This window comes from Canis lupus, chromosome 26, assembly GCF_011100685.1.
Source record: "Canis lupus familiaris isolate Mischka breed German Shepherd chromosome 26, alternate assembly UU_Cfam_GSD_1.0, whole genome shotgun sequence".
In the NCBI taxonomy this organism is placed as follows: Eukaryota; Metazoa; Chordata; class Mammalia; order Carnivora; family Canidae; genus Canis; species Canis lupus.
Genome location: NC_049247.1, coordinates 26,000,961 through 26,018,556, shown reverse-complemented (window position 1 = coordinate 26,018,556; position 17,596 = coordinate 26,000,961). Strand labels below are relative to the sequence as shown.

The following is a 17,596-nucleotide window of genomic DNA, read 5'->3' as shown; positions in this document are numbered from 1 at the left end:
TTATCTGAGATGTTGTGGGTAAGTGAAGCTGCTCCCACTACCATGTTCTGTAACACAGTAGTAGTCAGCCTCGTCCTCAGGCTGGGCTCCTGTGATGGTGAGCGCCGCTTTGTTCCCAGAGATGGATCCAGAGAAGCGATCAGGGACTCCAGAGGGGTGGCTGTTAGTGTTGTAGATAATCGTGCGAGGAGCCCGCCCTGGGGTCTGCTGGTACCAGCTGGAGTAGTTACTTGTAGTGACTGACCCAGAGCTGAGGCCACAAGTGAGTAGGACTGTCCCTCCTGGAGACAGTGATGGTTCCTGGGTCACTACAATCTGAGAATCAATTCCTAAAACCAAAAAGAGAGAAAGGTGTTGTTATGGGAGACAAGAGTCACATGAATCCCTGCTTATCTGTGCCCCCAACAAATGCAAAGTCCATTTGCCTGACCTGAGCCAAAAGCAAGGAGCCCGAGAAGAAGCAACGTCCAGGCCATGGTGGGGACCCTCACTGGAGGTGGGATCCACAGTTTCTTTGGCTGGAGAAGGGTGTCCCTGGACCATTTCATGACTTCAGACCTATGAGAATAAGCAAGTGCTTTATGCAAATCAGCTTCCTCTATCCCCCTGCCCCAAGGTCACCCGCAAGTCACCTGGGAGATCTTGAAAGTCACAGATACTGGGACCTCACACACACAAATGTCTGCAGGGTGACATGGGACACAGACTGGCAGGAAGACATTTTTCTCCAAATCAATGACCTATGACTCTGGTGACGTCCATCCCAAAGTTCCTCACTGCGAATCCTGACAGCTGTATGAGGATATGGATACATTCTCCAATTCCTGGCCCAGCCTCTAAGTTGGCCCAGCTCAACTCTAACCGTTCTTTGGAACATTTTCTTCCCTCCCCAGGGACATTCTTCCTTGTCTCTTTGGAGGATCTTAGCAGTCACTCCTGCAGCCATGAGGACACTGGGAATCTCAGAGTCCATATGACAATTGTAAAGATTGTGGTCTCCACTTCGTTAATCAGGGACCATGTCTGCAGTAGTCCAGGGTGAGCCGACCAAGGATGACTCTTTATCAGAAATGAACCCAACACTCTGTGAACAAGTGATCCTCATGGAGCATTTTGTTTTTTGTTTTTGTTTTTTCTCATAAATTTATTTTTTATTGGTGTTCAATTTCCCAACATATAGAATAACACCCAGTGCTCATCTGTCAAGTGTCCCCCTCAGTGCCCATCACACATTCGCACGCACCCCTGGACCACCTCCCCTTCCACCATCCATATTTTGTTTCCCAGAGTTACGAGTCTTTCTTATTCTGTTCATGAAGCATTTTGAACTCCATTTCCCATTGTGTTCTGCTGAGGATCAGAGGGTCCCGGAAGGCTGGGGAAGGAACCTGAAGAAGGAGGACTAACAGGAGCATAAGGAGTCTCCAGGAACAGGGGAATATGAAGCTCAGGCTTCGAGTTTGCTCAAGTGTTAGATACCAAAATGCCTGCCATTCATTTTACAACACAAAACCAGGGGAAGGCAAGATGGCTGAAGAGTAGGGTCCCCAAATCACCTGTCCTCACCAAATTAACTAGATAACCTTCAAATCATCCTAAAAATCAATGAATTCGGCCTGAGATTTAAAGAGAGAACAGCTGAAATGCTACAGTGAGAAGAGTTCACGCTTCTATCAAGGTAGGAAGACGGGGAAAAAGAAATGAAGAAACAAAAGGCCTCCAAGGGGGAGGGCCCCCACGAGGAGCCAGGCTAAGGCTGGAGCGAGTGCCCCCAGGACAGGAGAGCCCCGTCCCGGAGAAGCAGGAGCTGCACCAACCTTCCCGGCGGAAAGGGGCTTGCAGGGAGTTGGAGCAGGACCCCAGGAGGGCGGGGATGCCCTCGGGCTCCCTGGGACACTAACAGACACCTGCGCCCCAGGGAGAGTGCACCGAGCTCCATAAGGGCTACAGCGCACACTGCGGGACCCGGAGCAGCTCGGAGAGGCTCTGGCGGAGGCTCCGCCGAGGGGCCTGCCGGGCCAGGAGCGCGAACCCAACAGCGCACGTGCCGGAGCTCAGGGCGCCGGGACACAGACCAGGATCCGGCCTCCCCCCGGACAGGCAGAGGCTGGGAGGGTGCAGGACAGCAAGGACGCTCCTGCCCCAAGGTGAGTAGATCAGCTGCCCCACCCCGGAGCCTCCAGACCCCTGCAGACGGAGTAGTTCCTGCGGGAGCTGAATCCAGGGCTCCAGGGCTGCCGCAGCCACTGGAGTTGTCCCTCCTGCGGCCTCACGGGATAAACAAGCCCCACTGAGCCCTGCACCAGGCAGGGGGTAGAGCAGCTCCCCCAAGCGCTAACACTTGAGAATCAGCACAACAGGCCCCTCCCTCAGAAGACCAGCTAGACGGACAAGTTCCAGGGGAAGTCAAGGGACTTAAAGTATACAGAATCAGAAGATACTCCCCCGTGGTTTTTTTTTTCTTTTTCATTTCTGATTGCTTCCCCACACTTTTTTTTCACCTTTCTTTCTTTTTCCTTCTCTTTTTCCTCTCCTTTTTCCTTTTTTCTCTTCCATTTTTCTTTTTTCTTTTTCTCTTTTCTTTCCTTCTCTCTCTCTCTTTTTCTCCTTTTCCCAATACAACTTGCTTTTGGCCACTCTGCACTGAGCAAAAGGACTAGAAGGAAAACCTCACCTCAAAAGAAAGAATCAGAAACAGTCCTCTCTCCCACACAGTTACAAAATCTGGATTACAATTCAATGTCAGAAAGCCAATTCAGAAGCACTATTATACAGCGAATGGTGGCTCTAGAAAAAAGCATAAAGAACACAAGAGACTTCATGACTGCAGAATTTAGATCCAATCAGGCAGAAATTAAAAATCAATTGAATGAGACACAATCCAAACTAGAAATCCTAACGACGAGGGTTAATGAGGTGGAAGAACGAGTGAGTGACATAGAAGACAAGTTGATGGCAAAGAGGGAAACTGAGGAAAAAAGAGACAGACAATTAAAAGACAATGAAGACATAATAAGGGAAATAAACGACGGCCTGAGGAAGAAAAACATACGTATAATTGGGGTTCCCGAGGGCGCTGAAAGGGACAGAGGGCCAGAATATGTATTTGAACAAATCATAGCTGAAAACTTTCCTAATCTGGGAAGGGAAAGAGGCATTCAGATCCAAGAAATAGAAAGATCCCCCCAAAAAATCAATAAAAACCGTTCAACACCTCGACATTTAATGGTGAAGCTTGAAAATTCCAAAGATAAAGAGAAGATCCTTAAAGCAACAAGAGACAAGAAATCCCTGACATTTATGGGGAGGAATATTAGGGTAACAGCAGACCTCTCCACAGAGAACTGGAGGCCAGAAAGGGCTGGCAGGATATATTCAGGGTCCTAAATGAGAAGAAAATGCAACCAATAATACTTTACTCAGCAAGGCTCTCATTCAAAATGGAAGGAGAGATAAAGAGCTTCCAAGACAGGCAGAAACTGAAAGAATATGTGACCTCCAAACCAGCTCTGCAAGAACTTTTAAGGGGGACTCTTAAATATCCCTTTAAGAAGAAGTTCAGTGCAACAATCCACAAAAATAAGGACTGAATACATATCATGATGACACTAAACTCATATCTCTCAATAGTAACTCTGAACGTGAACGGGCTTAATGACGCCATCAAAAGGTGCAGGGTATCAGACTGGATAAAAAAGCAGGACCCATCTATTTGCTGTCTACAAGAGACTCATTTTAGACAGAGGGACACCTACAACCTGAAAATAAAAGGTTGGAGAACAATTTACCATTCAAAAGGTCCTCAAAAGAAAGCATGGGTAGCCATCCTTATATCAGATAAACTAAAATTGACCCCGAAGACTGTAGTGAGAGATGAAGAGGGAAACTATCTCATACTTAAAGGATCTATCCAACAAGAGGACATAAGAATCCTCATTATATTTGCCCCAAATGTGGGAGCTGCCAAATATTTAAACCAACTAATAACCAAAGTGAAGAAAGACTTAGAAAATAATACACTTATACTTGGTGACTTCAATCTAGCTCTTTCTACCCTCGATAGGTCTTCTAAGCACAACATCTCTAAAGAAACAAGAGCTTTAAATGATACACTGGATCAGATGGGTTTCACAGATATCTACAGAACTTTACATCCAAACTGAACAGAATACACATTCTTCTCAAGTGCACATGGAACTTTCTCCAGAATACACCACATACTGTGTCACAAATCGGGTCTGAACCGATACCAAAAGATTAGGATCGTCCCCTGCATATTCTCAGATCATAATGCCTTGAAATTAGAACTAAATCACAAGAAGTTTGGAAGGACCTCAAAAACGTGGAAGTTAAGGACCATCCAGCTAAAAGATGAAAGGGTCAACCAGGAAATTAAGGAAGAATTAAAAAGATTCATGGAAACTAATGAGAATGAAGAAACAACTGTTCAAAATACTTGGAATCCCGCAAAGCCATCCTAAGGGGGAAATACATTGCAATACAAGCATCCATTCAAAAACTGGAAAGAACTCAAATACAAAAGCTAACCTTACACATAAAGGAGCTAGATTAAAAACAGCAAATTGATCCTACACCCAGCAGAAGAAGAGAGTTAATTAAAATTCGAGCAGATCTCAACGAAATCGAGACCAGAAGAACTGTGGAACAGATCAACAGATCCAGGAGTTGATTCTTTGAAAGAATTAATAAGATAAATAAATCATTATCCAACCTTATTAAAAAGAAGAGAGAGGAGACTCAAATTAATAAAATCATGAATGAGAAAGGAGAGATCACTACCAACACCAAGGAAATACAAACGATTTTAAAAACATATTTTGAACAGCTATACACCAATAAATTATGCAATCTAGAAGAAATGAACGCATTCCTCGAAAGCCACAAACTACCAAAACTGGAACAGGAAGAAATAGAAAACCTGAACAGGCCAATAACCAGGGAGGAAAATGAAACAGACATCAAAAACCTCCCAAGACACAAGAGTCCAGGGCCAGATGGCTTCGTAGGGGAATTCTATCAAACGTTTAAAGAAGAAATCATACCTATTCTACTAAAGCTCTTTGGAAAGATAGAAAGAGATGGAGTACTTCCAAATTCGTTCTATGAGGCCAGCATCACCTTAATTCCAAAACCAGACAAAGACCCCGCCAAAAAGGAGAATTACAGAACAATATCCCTGATGAACATGGATGCAAAAATTCTCAACAAGATAGTAGCCAATAGGATCCAACAGCACATTAAGAAAATTATTCACCACGACCAAGTAGGATTTATCCCCGGGACACAGGGTCAGTTCAACACTCATAAAACAATCAATGTGATTCATCATATCAGCAAGAGAAAAACCAAGAACCATATGATCCTCTCATTAGATGCAGAGAAAGCATTTGACAAAATACAGCATCCATTCCTGATCAAAACTCTTCAGAGTGTAGGGATAGAGGTAACTTTCCTCGACATCTTAAAAGCCATCTAGTTAAAGCCCACAGCAAATATCATTCTCAATGGGGAAGCACTGGGAGCCCTTCCCCTAAGATCAGGAAAAAGACAGGGATGTCCACTCTCACCACTGCTATTCAACACAGTATTGGAAGTCCTAGCCTCAGCAATCAGACAACAAAAATACATTAAAGGCATTCAAATTGGCAAAGAAGACGTCAAACTCTCCCTCTTTGCCAATGACATGATACTTTACATAGACAACCCAAAAGCCTCCACTCCAAGATTGCTAGAACTCATACAGCAATTTTGCAGCATTTCAGGATTCAAAATCAATGCCCAGAAATCAATGGCATTTCTATACACTAACAATGAGACTGAAGAAAGAGAAATTAAGGAGTCAATCCCATTTACAATTGCACCCAAAAGCATAATTTACCTAGGAATAAACCTCACCAAAGAGGTAAAGGATCTATACCCTCAAAACTATAGAACACTTCTGAAAGAAATTGAGGAAGACACAAAGAGATGGAAAATATTCCATGCTCATGGATTGGCAGAATTAATATTGTGAAAATGTCAATGTTACCCAGGGCAATTTACACGTTTAATGCAATCCCTATCAAAATACCATAGACATTCTTCAAAGAGTTAGAACTAAGTATTTTAAGATTTGTGTGGAATCAGAAAAGACGCCGAATAGCCAGGGAAATTTTTAAAAAGACAACCACAGCTGGGGGCATCACAATGCCAGATTTCAGGTTGTACTACAAAGCTGTGGTCATGAAGACAGTGTGGTACTGGCACAAAAACAGACACATAGATCAATGGAACAGAATAGAGAACCAAGAAGTGGACCCTGAAATTTATGGTCAACTAACATTCGATAAAGGAAGAAAGACTATCCACTGGAAGAAAGACAGTCTCTTCAATAAATGGTGCTGGGAAAATTGGACATCCACAAGCTGAAGAATGAAACTAGACCATTCTCATACACCATACACAAAGATAAACTCAAAATGGATGAAAGATCTAAATGTGAGACAGGATTCCATCAAAATCCTAGAGAAGAACACAGGCAACACCCTTTTTGAACTCAGCCACAGTAACTTCTCTCAATATACATCCACAAAGGCAAAAGAAACAAAAGCAATAATGAACTATTGGGACTTCATCAAGATAAGAAGCTTTTGCACAGCAAAGGATACAGTCAACAAAACTAAAAGACAGCCTACAAAATGGGAGAAGATATTTGCAAATGACATATCAGATAAAGGGCTAGTTTCCAAGATCTATAAAGAACTTCTTAAACTCAACACCAAAGAAACAAACAATCCAATCATGAAATGGGCAAAAGACATGAAGAGAAATCTCACAGAGGAAGACATAGAGATGGCCAACATGCACATGAGAAAATGCTCTGCATCACTTGCCATCAGAGAAATACAAATCAAAACCACAATGAGATACCACCTCACACCAGTGAGAATGGGGAACATTAACAAGGCAGGAAACATCAAATGTTGGAGAAGATGTGGAGAAAGGGGAACCCTCTTGCAGTGTTGGTGGGAATGTGAACTGGTGCAACCATTCTGGAAAACTGTGTGGAGGTTCCTCAAAGAGTTGAAAATAGATCTGCCCTACACCCAGCAATTGCACTGCTGGGGATTTACCCCAAAGATGCAGATCCAGTGAAACACCGGGACACCTGCACCCCGATGTTTCTAGCAACAATGTCCACAATAGCCAAACTGTGGAAGGAGCCTCGGTGTCCATCAAAAGATGAATGGATAAAGAAGATGTGGTCTATGTATACAATGGAATATTACTCAGCCATTAGAAATGACAAATACCCACCATTTGCTTCGATGTGGGTGGAACTGGAAGGTCTTATGCTGAGTGAAATAAGTCAATCGGAGAAGGACAAACATTGTATGTTCTCATTCATTTGGGGAATATAAATAATAGTGAAAGGGAATATAAGGGAAGGGAGAAGAAACGTGTGGGAAATATCAGAAAGTGAGACAGAACATAAAGACTCCTAACTCTGGGAAATGAACTAGGGGTGGTGGAAGGGGAGGAGGGCGGGGGGTGGGGGTGAGTGGGTGACGGGCACTGAGGGGGACACTTGATGGGATGAGCACTGGGTGTTATTCTGTATGTTGGTAAATTGAACACCAATAAAAAATTATTTTATTAAAAAAAAAACTATCAGTAGCTGCAGATTTTAACAGGACAAAGAGAATGGGGACCTGACAGTCTCTACCAGGCCAGCAGAGATCCTGACCACATCAGAGAACAATAATCAATGGTGAACCCGCCAGTGCTGATTCAAAGGAAGCCAGGCCCTGCACTCATTACCCCAAATAGGGAGCCCAAACCCTTTCTGGTTTACACTGGCTCTGAGAGCAGGTCCTCAGCACCTTCCCCCTTGGGACAGTGACTTCTGCTTCATTCCTGAACAAAAGAAACTATTTGGGCAGCCCGGGGTGGCTCAGCTGTTTGACACTGCCTGCAGCCTGAGGCATGACCCTGGAGACCCAGGATGGAGTCCCAAGTTGGGTCCCTGCATGGAGCCTGCTTTTCCATCTCCCTGTGTCTCTGCCTCTCTGTGTCTCTGTTTCCATCTCTCTCTGTCTCTCTGTCTCTTTCTCTCTCTCTGTCTCTCATGAATAAATATGCAAAATCTTATAAAAAAAAGAAAAGAAACTATTTAACTTTTGTCCTTACCTGATCCCTCCAAAACTCAGAATCTGTCTTTGCGCACTCTTATACTTTTATGACAATATATTTATTAGCACAAGGTTTTAAGATTCTGTTTTTGTATAAGAAGATATAACTGAAAACATCGGTTATATTACCAAGATGTTGACTAGAATGTCATACTGGTTTTATATATATAAATTTTCTTTTATTTATAATATATTTATACATATATATTTTTATTGGAGTTTGATTTGCCAACATATACTATACCAACCAGTTGTCATCCCGTCAAGTGCCCCCCTCAGTGCCCAGCACCCAGTCACCCCATCTCCCCTTCTACCACCCCTTAGGGGAAAAGGAGAGAAAATGAATGGGATAAATTAGAGACGGTGACAAAATATGAGACGCTCCTAACTCTAGGAAATGAACAAGGGGTAGAATGTCATATTTGAATGAGATATATGCATCTGTATACATCTATACACACATAATCAGATAGACCAGTCAGATTTAGGGAAGTAGCATTGACTTTATGGATCCAGTAAAACCTCTTGGGAATATCATCCTACCACCTTCTTACAGAGTTTCCAACGGCTTTACCAGGCTAGTCAGGAGGTCATGTCCTGGCAGGTGCAGGAATCTTGGGATATCTTGGTACCTCAAGAACAGAAAAGGCACCCAAGCATATATGTGTTGAGGGATGACAAGGATCTGACACAAGTTTTGTCTTGTCTTCTATACTGGAGGAGCTGTTAAACATTTCATCCACAGGTTTTTCACAAAAGTTGCAGCAAATCACATTTTAACAAGAGCCTATATGTTCAAGTGCCATGCTTGCTGCAACTATATTTAGTAGAAATCAGGGTGGTTATTGAGAAAACATATAATGTAATGACACATCTGAGTAAATACTTTAGTTGATTCATGTTCATTATAACCTGAACTTGATCCTGATTCTCTCTAGCTTCCTAAAATCTCTGGCTACAAGTCTGAAAACTAGCATGTTGATTTTTCTCCCACCTTTGGAAAGTGCATTCAAACTGCCCTATATCCTGAAGTCCTGAAAGGTAACTGTGAATCCAATGATAGGACCTTCAGAGAAGTCACCACAGCTGCTCATGTAGAGGTGGTCTTCATGCCAGTGGCTCTCTGGGACAGTCAGAGATCACCAGACACATTTGAACTACAAACCAGGAAAGTCTGTCAGATTGTCACAGCCTTCTATCACTCTACCTGAAGACACATGAGCTTGACATCAAGAAATCTCCACTGGTTGCCCTCAGAACTAAGCAACTGCCTACAATTTCATCCGATCATTTACCATCCTTTTTTCCCCATACAAATGCCTCTTGTTTACTACCTGATTTCTTGAACCACAAGCCTTTCTTTGAGAATGTACCTCCATCAACCCCTCCTGAAATGGGTTTAAATAAATTGGCCTATTGTCAGGAGAGGGTCAACAAAACTGAACAATCTGCTAGCACAAGTTTTAATATTTTCTTTTTTTTTTTTTTTAATTTATGATAGTCACAGGGAGAGAGAGAGAGGCGAGCAGAGACAAAGGCAGAGGGAGAAGCAGGCTCCATGCACCGGGAGCCCGACGTGGGATTCGATCCCGGGTCTCCAGGATCGCGCCCTGGGCCAAAGGCAGGCGCCAAACCGCTGCGCCACCCAGGGATCCCATGCTAGCACAAGTTTTAACACATGTATCTTTGGGAAATTTCAGAGAAGGGAGGGAACTAGCTAAAGATACCCTGCCCCAGATGGACCCCATTGGCATGAACATTAGTTTCACTTTAAACAAATGAAACTCAGCAGATTAGAAAAATTTTTAATCCCCCAAAACTGCCAGCTTGTACCAGGAAGAGAGCTATTACCAGGCTCCCTCTTTACCTAAGAGATGTATCTACACAGCAGGACAACCTCTCTTTTGCAAACAACTCCTCTCCCTTTCCCTCTAATGCACTTTCTCCTCGTTGGTCATCGGACCTCTGCCCCTCTCCTTCACTCACATATGTGTCATGGTGCCTGTCTTTGGAATTCTCCACGTCTGTGTGAATACCCACTATGCTGGCTATGAAATTGATTTTCTCCTGTTAATCTGCTAAATTAGATTTAATAATTCTTTATTAATTCTTTAATAAGAATTAGATTCTTATGAAAACAAGGGACCTGAAGAACACAGGAAATACTTAACTCCACAGCAACAGGCACTGGTGAAGATTCATCAAAGGTCAGTCAAGAGTAAGCAGAGATGTTCATCACTAGGACTCCTGATCAAGAGTCCCCTGGATCAGGGGCTGATCCTATATCCTGGAAATTTGAGGTAGACGTCATCCTGCCTCAGAAATGCATCCTCACACTGTCTTAGCTGGTGGAGCCCCTAGCCACTCTTTTCCCAAGAACCCCACCTCCTTCCCCTCCTTCCAATTCTCATCCCAGTCCCGGCTTCCTCTATGTCATGAGGACTCTGACTTTCCTCATCATCATCCCCTCTCCAGTACTCCTAGTCTGACTGGGACAGAGTCCACACCCCTGCCACGCCCCCCCCCACATGCTCACGACCTGCTCCATCACGATCTGTGCAGGACTGGGATGTCATTGTGGGACATCACATTCTGGGGTACACCTCCAATGTTCCAGCTTCACCCCACCAAGCTCACCCCTCCTCAGTATCCTGGGACAAGCTTTCCTCATTATACGTATTCTGTGTTCTCTCTCTTCCCCCAGAAACTGTCTGCTCCCTGATCATGGGGCCTCTCCCATGTTCACTTGTGTCCCACATCTCTAGGCTCACATGGGGCACATACTAGGTGTTCAGTAGGTGGTGTGCATGCACACTGTAAGGACAGTGCACCATCCTCAGTCAGACACAGGTTGACTCTGTGTCTCCTGTTCCGTCCTGATTTGTCACAGTGATACAGGACTGCCGATCCCAATGGTCAAGAACGAATTCTTGAGATATATAATGTTGGTAACAAGTGGCTTTTATTATTGGAGTAACAGGTCCTATGGGCAGAAAGCTGCATTGTGATTGTGAGGAGGGACTGATGATATGCTTTTTAATAAGTGGAGATTGGGGATAGTGTAAAACTCTAAGGAATTTGGAAGCAGGGCTTTCAGGACCTTCATGATTTAGCTGCTGTTAAGTTGAGGTTATTCTCAATCTTTAATAATGATAAACATTAAGGCACTAAGCAGCCATGAGTTCCTTGAGCAACTCACTCTCTACATATATGTCAGGTCTCTAACAGTGGGCTGCAGGATGTAAGGACATTTAATTTAATCTATATTTTCTTGTCTTTCTTTCCTCATCGACAGATTCTGAACAGAGCATCATGCTCCTGACAACAAGGAAATGCTCCTCAATAAGAGAAAACCATAGAATGTGTTCGAGCCAAGGATAGGGTGCAGGGGCTGAAGTAAAGAGAATCAGGATCATTTTGGAGCCAAAGCTCCATCAGGTTGACCGCAGACTGCAGTTTACACCGAACAAAGGAGGAAGCTGATCTGGCCAAACAGTGGGTACTACAAAGCAAAACTCATTTCTGGGGGAAAAGCAGGTTTTTGTCTCACTTCCTCCCAGGCCCAGAGCACTGTGTGACCATCGAGGTTGTCATCATAGGACTGGCAGTAATAATCAGCCTCATCCTCAGCCTGGATCCCAGTGATGGTCAGGGTGGCTGTGCTGCCTGACTTGGAGCCAGAGAATCGAACCGGGACCCCCGAGGGTCGATTGCTATTACCATAAATGATAGTTTTAGGGGACTTTCCTGGGAGCTGCTGGTACCATTGTACATCATAACCACTGCCGATGTTGGTGTTACTTCCAGTGCAGGAGATGGTGACCCTCTGCCCCAGGGCTGCAGACACAGAGGGTGGCTGAGTCAGCACAGCCTGGGCCCAGGACACTGCAAGGGGGAGAGACACAGAGAGGATTATGTTGGGGTCTGGGGAGAAGAGGAGGAAGCAGAACTCCACATGTCCTCCCAGGACCCTTCCCCCATCCTCACATCCAGTCACCTGTGCAATGAGCGAGGAGGGTGAGGAGGAGAGGGGACCAGGCCATGGTGGAGGTCATCACTGACTCTGCCTTCAGTGGTCCCACAGCTGAACAGAGCCTCCTCTCATCTCTCTCTTCCCCTCTTCTTCTTCTCTGAGAGGGAGGGCCTATCCATGCAAATGAAACCCTGGCTTTTGACACCCACCTGCCCTTGGGTCGGGTTCCTCTGCCTTAGATGACAAGGGCATGGGCAAGGGAGGGGCTGTGTAAGGCCAGAGGGTGGGGAGGTCCCAGCTGTGATCTCTCAGCAGAAGGCAGAAGCAGTGCCAGGTGGCAGGTCCAACTCTGATTACCCAGACTCCTCAGTAATGGAACCAGAAGGCCCCCTGGTGTCCAGACCCAGAGGCACCACTGTGTGACAAGGTGACCAGGGCCCACATCTCCTGCTTCCCCAAATCTTTGCCCAATGTTCCCTGCATTAGGGCCAGGCCAGGTCCCTGTATGCCAGCTCACATTACTTCAGGGCTCACTATTTGCTCCACTGAGAATCTTCAGAGAGAGTTTGTCCACAGCTCCCTTGACCATTCCTGATCAGGGCTAAGGTGGTATCTCTTATACAAATTCCTCTTAGAGTTCAGGATCCAGTCCAGAGCAGTAACACACCCCATGGACACATGGCCCCTGCTATGCAGGATGCTGGGACTTTCCTCTCATGAGGCTTCTCTGATTTCCAGAGTTATCTTCCCCTGAGTTCTGCACAGCACTGAGGACATGGGGACAAAATTACCAAACAGACAGAGCTTCTTGGATAAAGGGATTTGGAGACAGACCACTTTCTAGGTTGGGCACAGCTCGAGTCTCTGCAACTTGTGTCCAGCATGTTCAGGATACAACATTAGTTGTGGACCCCCTATGACTACAGGCATGGATTTCTCCTACCCCAGGCCCCCTGGACTCAGAAGATTCTGTCAAACATCCCACTTGTGATTGGGGAAGAGTTGGTGCTTAGGGGAATGATGCCCCTGAGCTCACAGGGCCTGTGATGCTGGGATGGGTCACAAGACTTTCCATCAGACTGCAGCCTGGTTGGAGGTGGCAGTTGGGTGATTGACGGAGTGACAGCTCAGGCAGACAGCACAAGAAGGGGTATCTCATGTCCTCAGGGGCCTGGAGCTCCTTGGGAGCAGCCCTGAGGCTGACGTCTCAGAATCAATGGAATGATCAGGCTCAGACACTGACTGGTGCCAAGAGATGTTCAGAGACTGAGCTGTTCATGGGGATGGAGACTCCTCCTGGGTATCCTGAGCATCAGCCTCATCCAGAAGAACAGGCTCTGAGCACATTCAGGCTACCCTGGTGACAGGACCTCAGTCACACTAGATGTCACCAGTGTTTCCTCTTAAGGAAGCTTCTGGCTCCCAGAGATTGATGCTCTGAGAATGGCTGACTGAGGACAGGTTGGCTCTGGAAGGATGGAGAATCCTGGAAACTACAGCATCCAGGATGCTATTCACTCAGGCAGAGGAAAGAACTCTGCGTGTGTGTGTGTGTGTGTGTGTGTGTGTGTGTGTGAGAGAGAGAGAGAGAGAGAGAGAGAGAGAGAGAGGGAACGCAAGATGAAGAATGATGCAAGATGACCCTTCTCCCTCTAATGACTTCGAAACATGCTGAGAACATGGTTCTCCATGGAAACGCTCTTCTAAATATCCAAGTTCTTGAACTTGCATTTATTTTTTTAATAATAAATTTATTTTTATTGGTGTTCAATTTACCAACATACAGAATAACACCCAGTGCTCATTTAAAGGTAAGCATCTCAAAGATTTTTTTTATTTGAAAAGGTTATTTTTTAAAAAGATTTTATTTATTTATTCATGAGAGAGAGAGAGACAGAGAAAGAGAGACAGACAGACAGGCAGAGGGATGAGCAGGCTCCATTCAGCCAGCCCCACTGGATCCCAGGTCTCCAGGGTCCCAACCTGGGCTGAAGGCAGCACTAAACCGCTGAGCAGGGGCTAACTTGAAAAGATTATGTTAGCCAAGAGGACTGTGGTGAGAGCAAACGTGTTAACAATCCACTGAATCAGGAGTCTAGGATCTGTTGATTGACAAGAAATCTGTCCATTCCTTGTCTCTGAAGACACTACACCTACATCTGTAGGGTTTCCAGATGTCATGGAGCACAGGGCAGGGGTGAGACCCAGCCTCCTCCTTCTTACCCCACAACCCAGTCTCACCCAAAGTCCCTTGAGTTCCCCCTGGTGTATACCAGGTGTGAGAAAACATACTGCTGAGAGTTTTGTCTCTGTGTGTGTAAAAAAACGCTACAGCCTGGGACTGTTTCTATGGTAGAAAATGTTTCTGTGGTGGATCTACGGTCCACAGAATTCTTCAGAATGAAAACTTGGAGCATCAGAAAAATAATGACTTATCTTAAAATATGCAGGCAAACCTTTGTCTATGGATTCCTCCAGGAATCGCCATGACTGAGGGCATTGGATAATTCTGAAGTAGGTAAAGTCATTACATCCGATGTGCAAAAACCTAAAAGTAGATAAACACATGCTTTTTAGGAAATGTAATAATTTTACTTTCATATTAAATAGAATGGAGTAGGGGGTGCATCTAGGAGGTGCAGGTCGTTGAGCATCAACTCTTGTTTATGCTGATGTCCTAATCCCAGGATAGTGAGCTCGAGCCCTGCACAGAGCTCTACACTGAGCCCAGAGTCTGCTTGAGCCACCTTCCCTCCTCCTCTGCCCGCCCGCTGCTCCCCACTGCATGCTCTCTCTATATATAAAAATAAAGAAACCTCTAAAAATATTAAGACTGACTAGGAGTGCTGGGTAAAAAAAAAAATGGAGCCAAGATCTTAGAGCAGGAAGGAGAATATGAGGGGTTTCTTGCAACTCCGTTTTCTTATCATTCTCCTCCAAGAGATGGACCCTTCAGACTAGAACCTACAGCAAGATCATTTCTGGTTTTCAATGAAATCCTGATGTGGAGACATAGCTCAGACCTGAGGAGCCAGTGGGAGAGACCAAAGCCAAGGGACAGAGGAACAGAGGGGAGAAGAGAAGAGAGGGGGTGTTGTCGGGGAGAGCCTGCAGGATCTGGTCCAAGTTCCCATGGAGATGGTTCAGAGAGAGGAGACTGTGTCTGTGACCAGCGTTATGGTCAGTGTATCCCCTGTGGATATAACAGTAGTGGCACAAGGTCACACTCCATGGAATAAGATGATAGAACTGAGTGTGGAAGAATGTTTGGAGTCTGCACGTTCAGCTGGATCACGGTGTTTTTTCCTGTTCATCTTCTCCACATTGAGTGGCGAGGTGCCTTGGGCTCTTTTATGTGAATGTCTGAGTCTCCTGGAATGTTCCATTTTCTCTCAGTCTATGCCCATTACTGGAATGTTTCTGTTTCCTGTGGAAGGATAGATCATCGTGCAGCAGAGACCCCCCTGCTCAGTCTCTCCAATAAGTTTCTTCCTGAATGGGGGTTCAGAGCCAAGACCCTTGGGTCCAGAGAAATGTCTCACTTCCTCTTTATCTGAGACCCTGTGAGTATCTTGTCAAGGAGGACAAGCTGACAAAGTCTGTGGAGGAAAGTCAGGCTGTAGCCTGGAAGCTCAGTGAAGGCTGTGCTAGCTCACCACTCAGGGCTTCTCCCAGAGAGCTCCTCCTATATTAACTCCCATTTTGCTGCTCTTCCCTCCACAAAAAGTGAATTCTACATTTGAGGATTCACAGCAGCTTCATAGGCAAAGGGATTTGCAGCAAATACTCCGATTTCTCCTCCCTACACATCTAAGCCATCCTCCTCTACCCAGGACTATTGCAAAGCTCCACTGTGTACAGGAGGAGAGGAGGCCACAAGGAGGCACTGGGGGATCAGGAACAGGCCCTCCAAGGATGCCCATTGTCCTGAGTGGTGTTAGCCATAGGAAGTCACATCCACAGGACTACTTCACCTAGTGTCCCTGGAGCAGGTTCAGGGTTTTTACATTTTAGGACCCCAAATCCCCCATTCCTAACCACAACCCTGATGTCACACCTGAGGGTCAAGTCCACAGCTACGGGCCTGAAATTCCTCTTGGGCCTGGTTCTCACCCAGCATTCCCACAGCCTACTCCCTCATACCTGGGATGCAGTGAGCCTTGGCCTGTCCTGAGAGCAGAGGCCTGGGAGAGAAGAGAAGGTTTCTGCTCTGACAGCTGGAAGGGCAGAGTCCACCCTGAGTAGGACTTTCAAACTGCTGGGATTGTCCCTTTGTTCTGAACATTAAATTTATAAAAGTAGACGTTCAATGGGAAGAGAAAAGGACCACCATGACAACAGGATCTAATTTTTCTTTTATTTGTATATTTTTTATTGGAGTTCGATTTGCCAACATATACCATAACACCCAGTGCTCATCCCGTCAAGTGCCTCCCTCAGTGCCCATCACCCAGTCACCCCAACCCCCCCGCCCACTTCCCTTTCCAACACCCTTGGTTCGTTTCCCAGTGTTAGGAGTCTCTCATGTTCTGTCTCCCTCTCTGATATCTCCCACTCATTTTCTCTCCTGTCCCCTATAATCCCTTCTGCTATTTTATATTCTCCAAATGAATGAGACCATATGATGTTTGTCCTTCTCCAACTGACTTATTTCACTCAGCATAATATCCTCCAGGTCCCTCCATGTCGAGGCAAATGGTGGGTGTTTGTCATTTCTAATGGCTGAGTAATATTCCATTGTATACATAGACCACATCTTCCTTATCCATTCATCTTTTGATGGACACCGAGGCTAATTTTTCAATTTCAATCACTCACAATCTTTCTGTATCTCTTTCTGCTCAGTTTTTATTTCTTCTGTGTCTTCAGAAAGGTGTAAATAGAAAACTAGGAGGACGGATACTGTGATTCAGAATCTACTTCCAGTAAAATTAGTGTGTATTCAAGTTCTCTTAAATTGGTAGACAGACACAGTCCAAGGACATAGGCAGGCAGAGGTGTTGCTCCACGTCCTCTGTGTGTGTCCCTGTGACCAAGACCACTGTGCCAGATTGTACAGTAAGAGTCAGCCTTGTCCTCACGCTGCAGCCCAGAGATGAGCAGAGGCCCTGCTTCGGCGGAGGTGTCTTCAGATCCAGAGCAGGGCTGGGGACATTGAGCCCTGGTGTTTATCTGATTCTGAATACAACCTCAAGAGATATTGGGGGAGGGGGGCTCCCTGGCTTCTGTTGGAACCAGTATATGTAGCAGCTGCCAACAATGAAGCCACTGCTCATGGTTCATGTGAGTCTGGCTGTTGTTCCTGGAGATGCAGAGGGAGGTGGGGGGCAGCTGGGCCAGCCCTGGCTGGGACAGGGAAACTGTAGATACACAAACTCCCAGGAGGTGGGGCATTTTTGGTGGGAGCTTCCAGGGGATGATAATCTCGGGG

The 17,596-nt window shown here is 45.5% G+C and overlaps 2 gene segments (V, D, J or C); both read right to left on the bottom strand.

Annotated features, from left to right (window-relative positions):
• LOC102152388 lies at positions 1-485 on the bottom strand. The segment is given in 2 exon segments: positions 1-329; positions 431-485. Coding segments are annotated over 2 exon segments (375 nt in total).
• An 11,194-nt stretch (positions 486-11,679) lies between these two features.
• LOC612177 lies at positions 11,680-12,351 on the bottom strand. The segment is given in 2 exon segments: positions 11,680-12,077; positions 12,190-12,351. Coding segments are annotated over 2 exon segments (441 nt in total).
• Between the last annotated feature and the right edge of the window lie 5,245 nt (positions 12,352-17,596).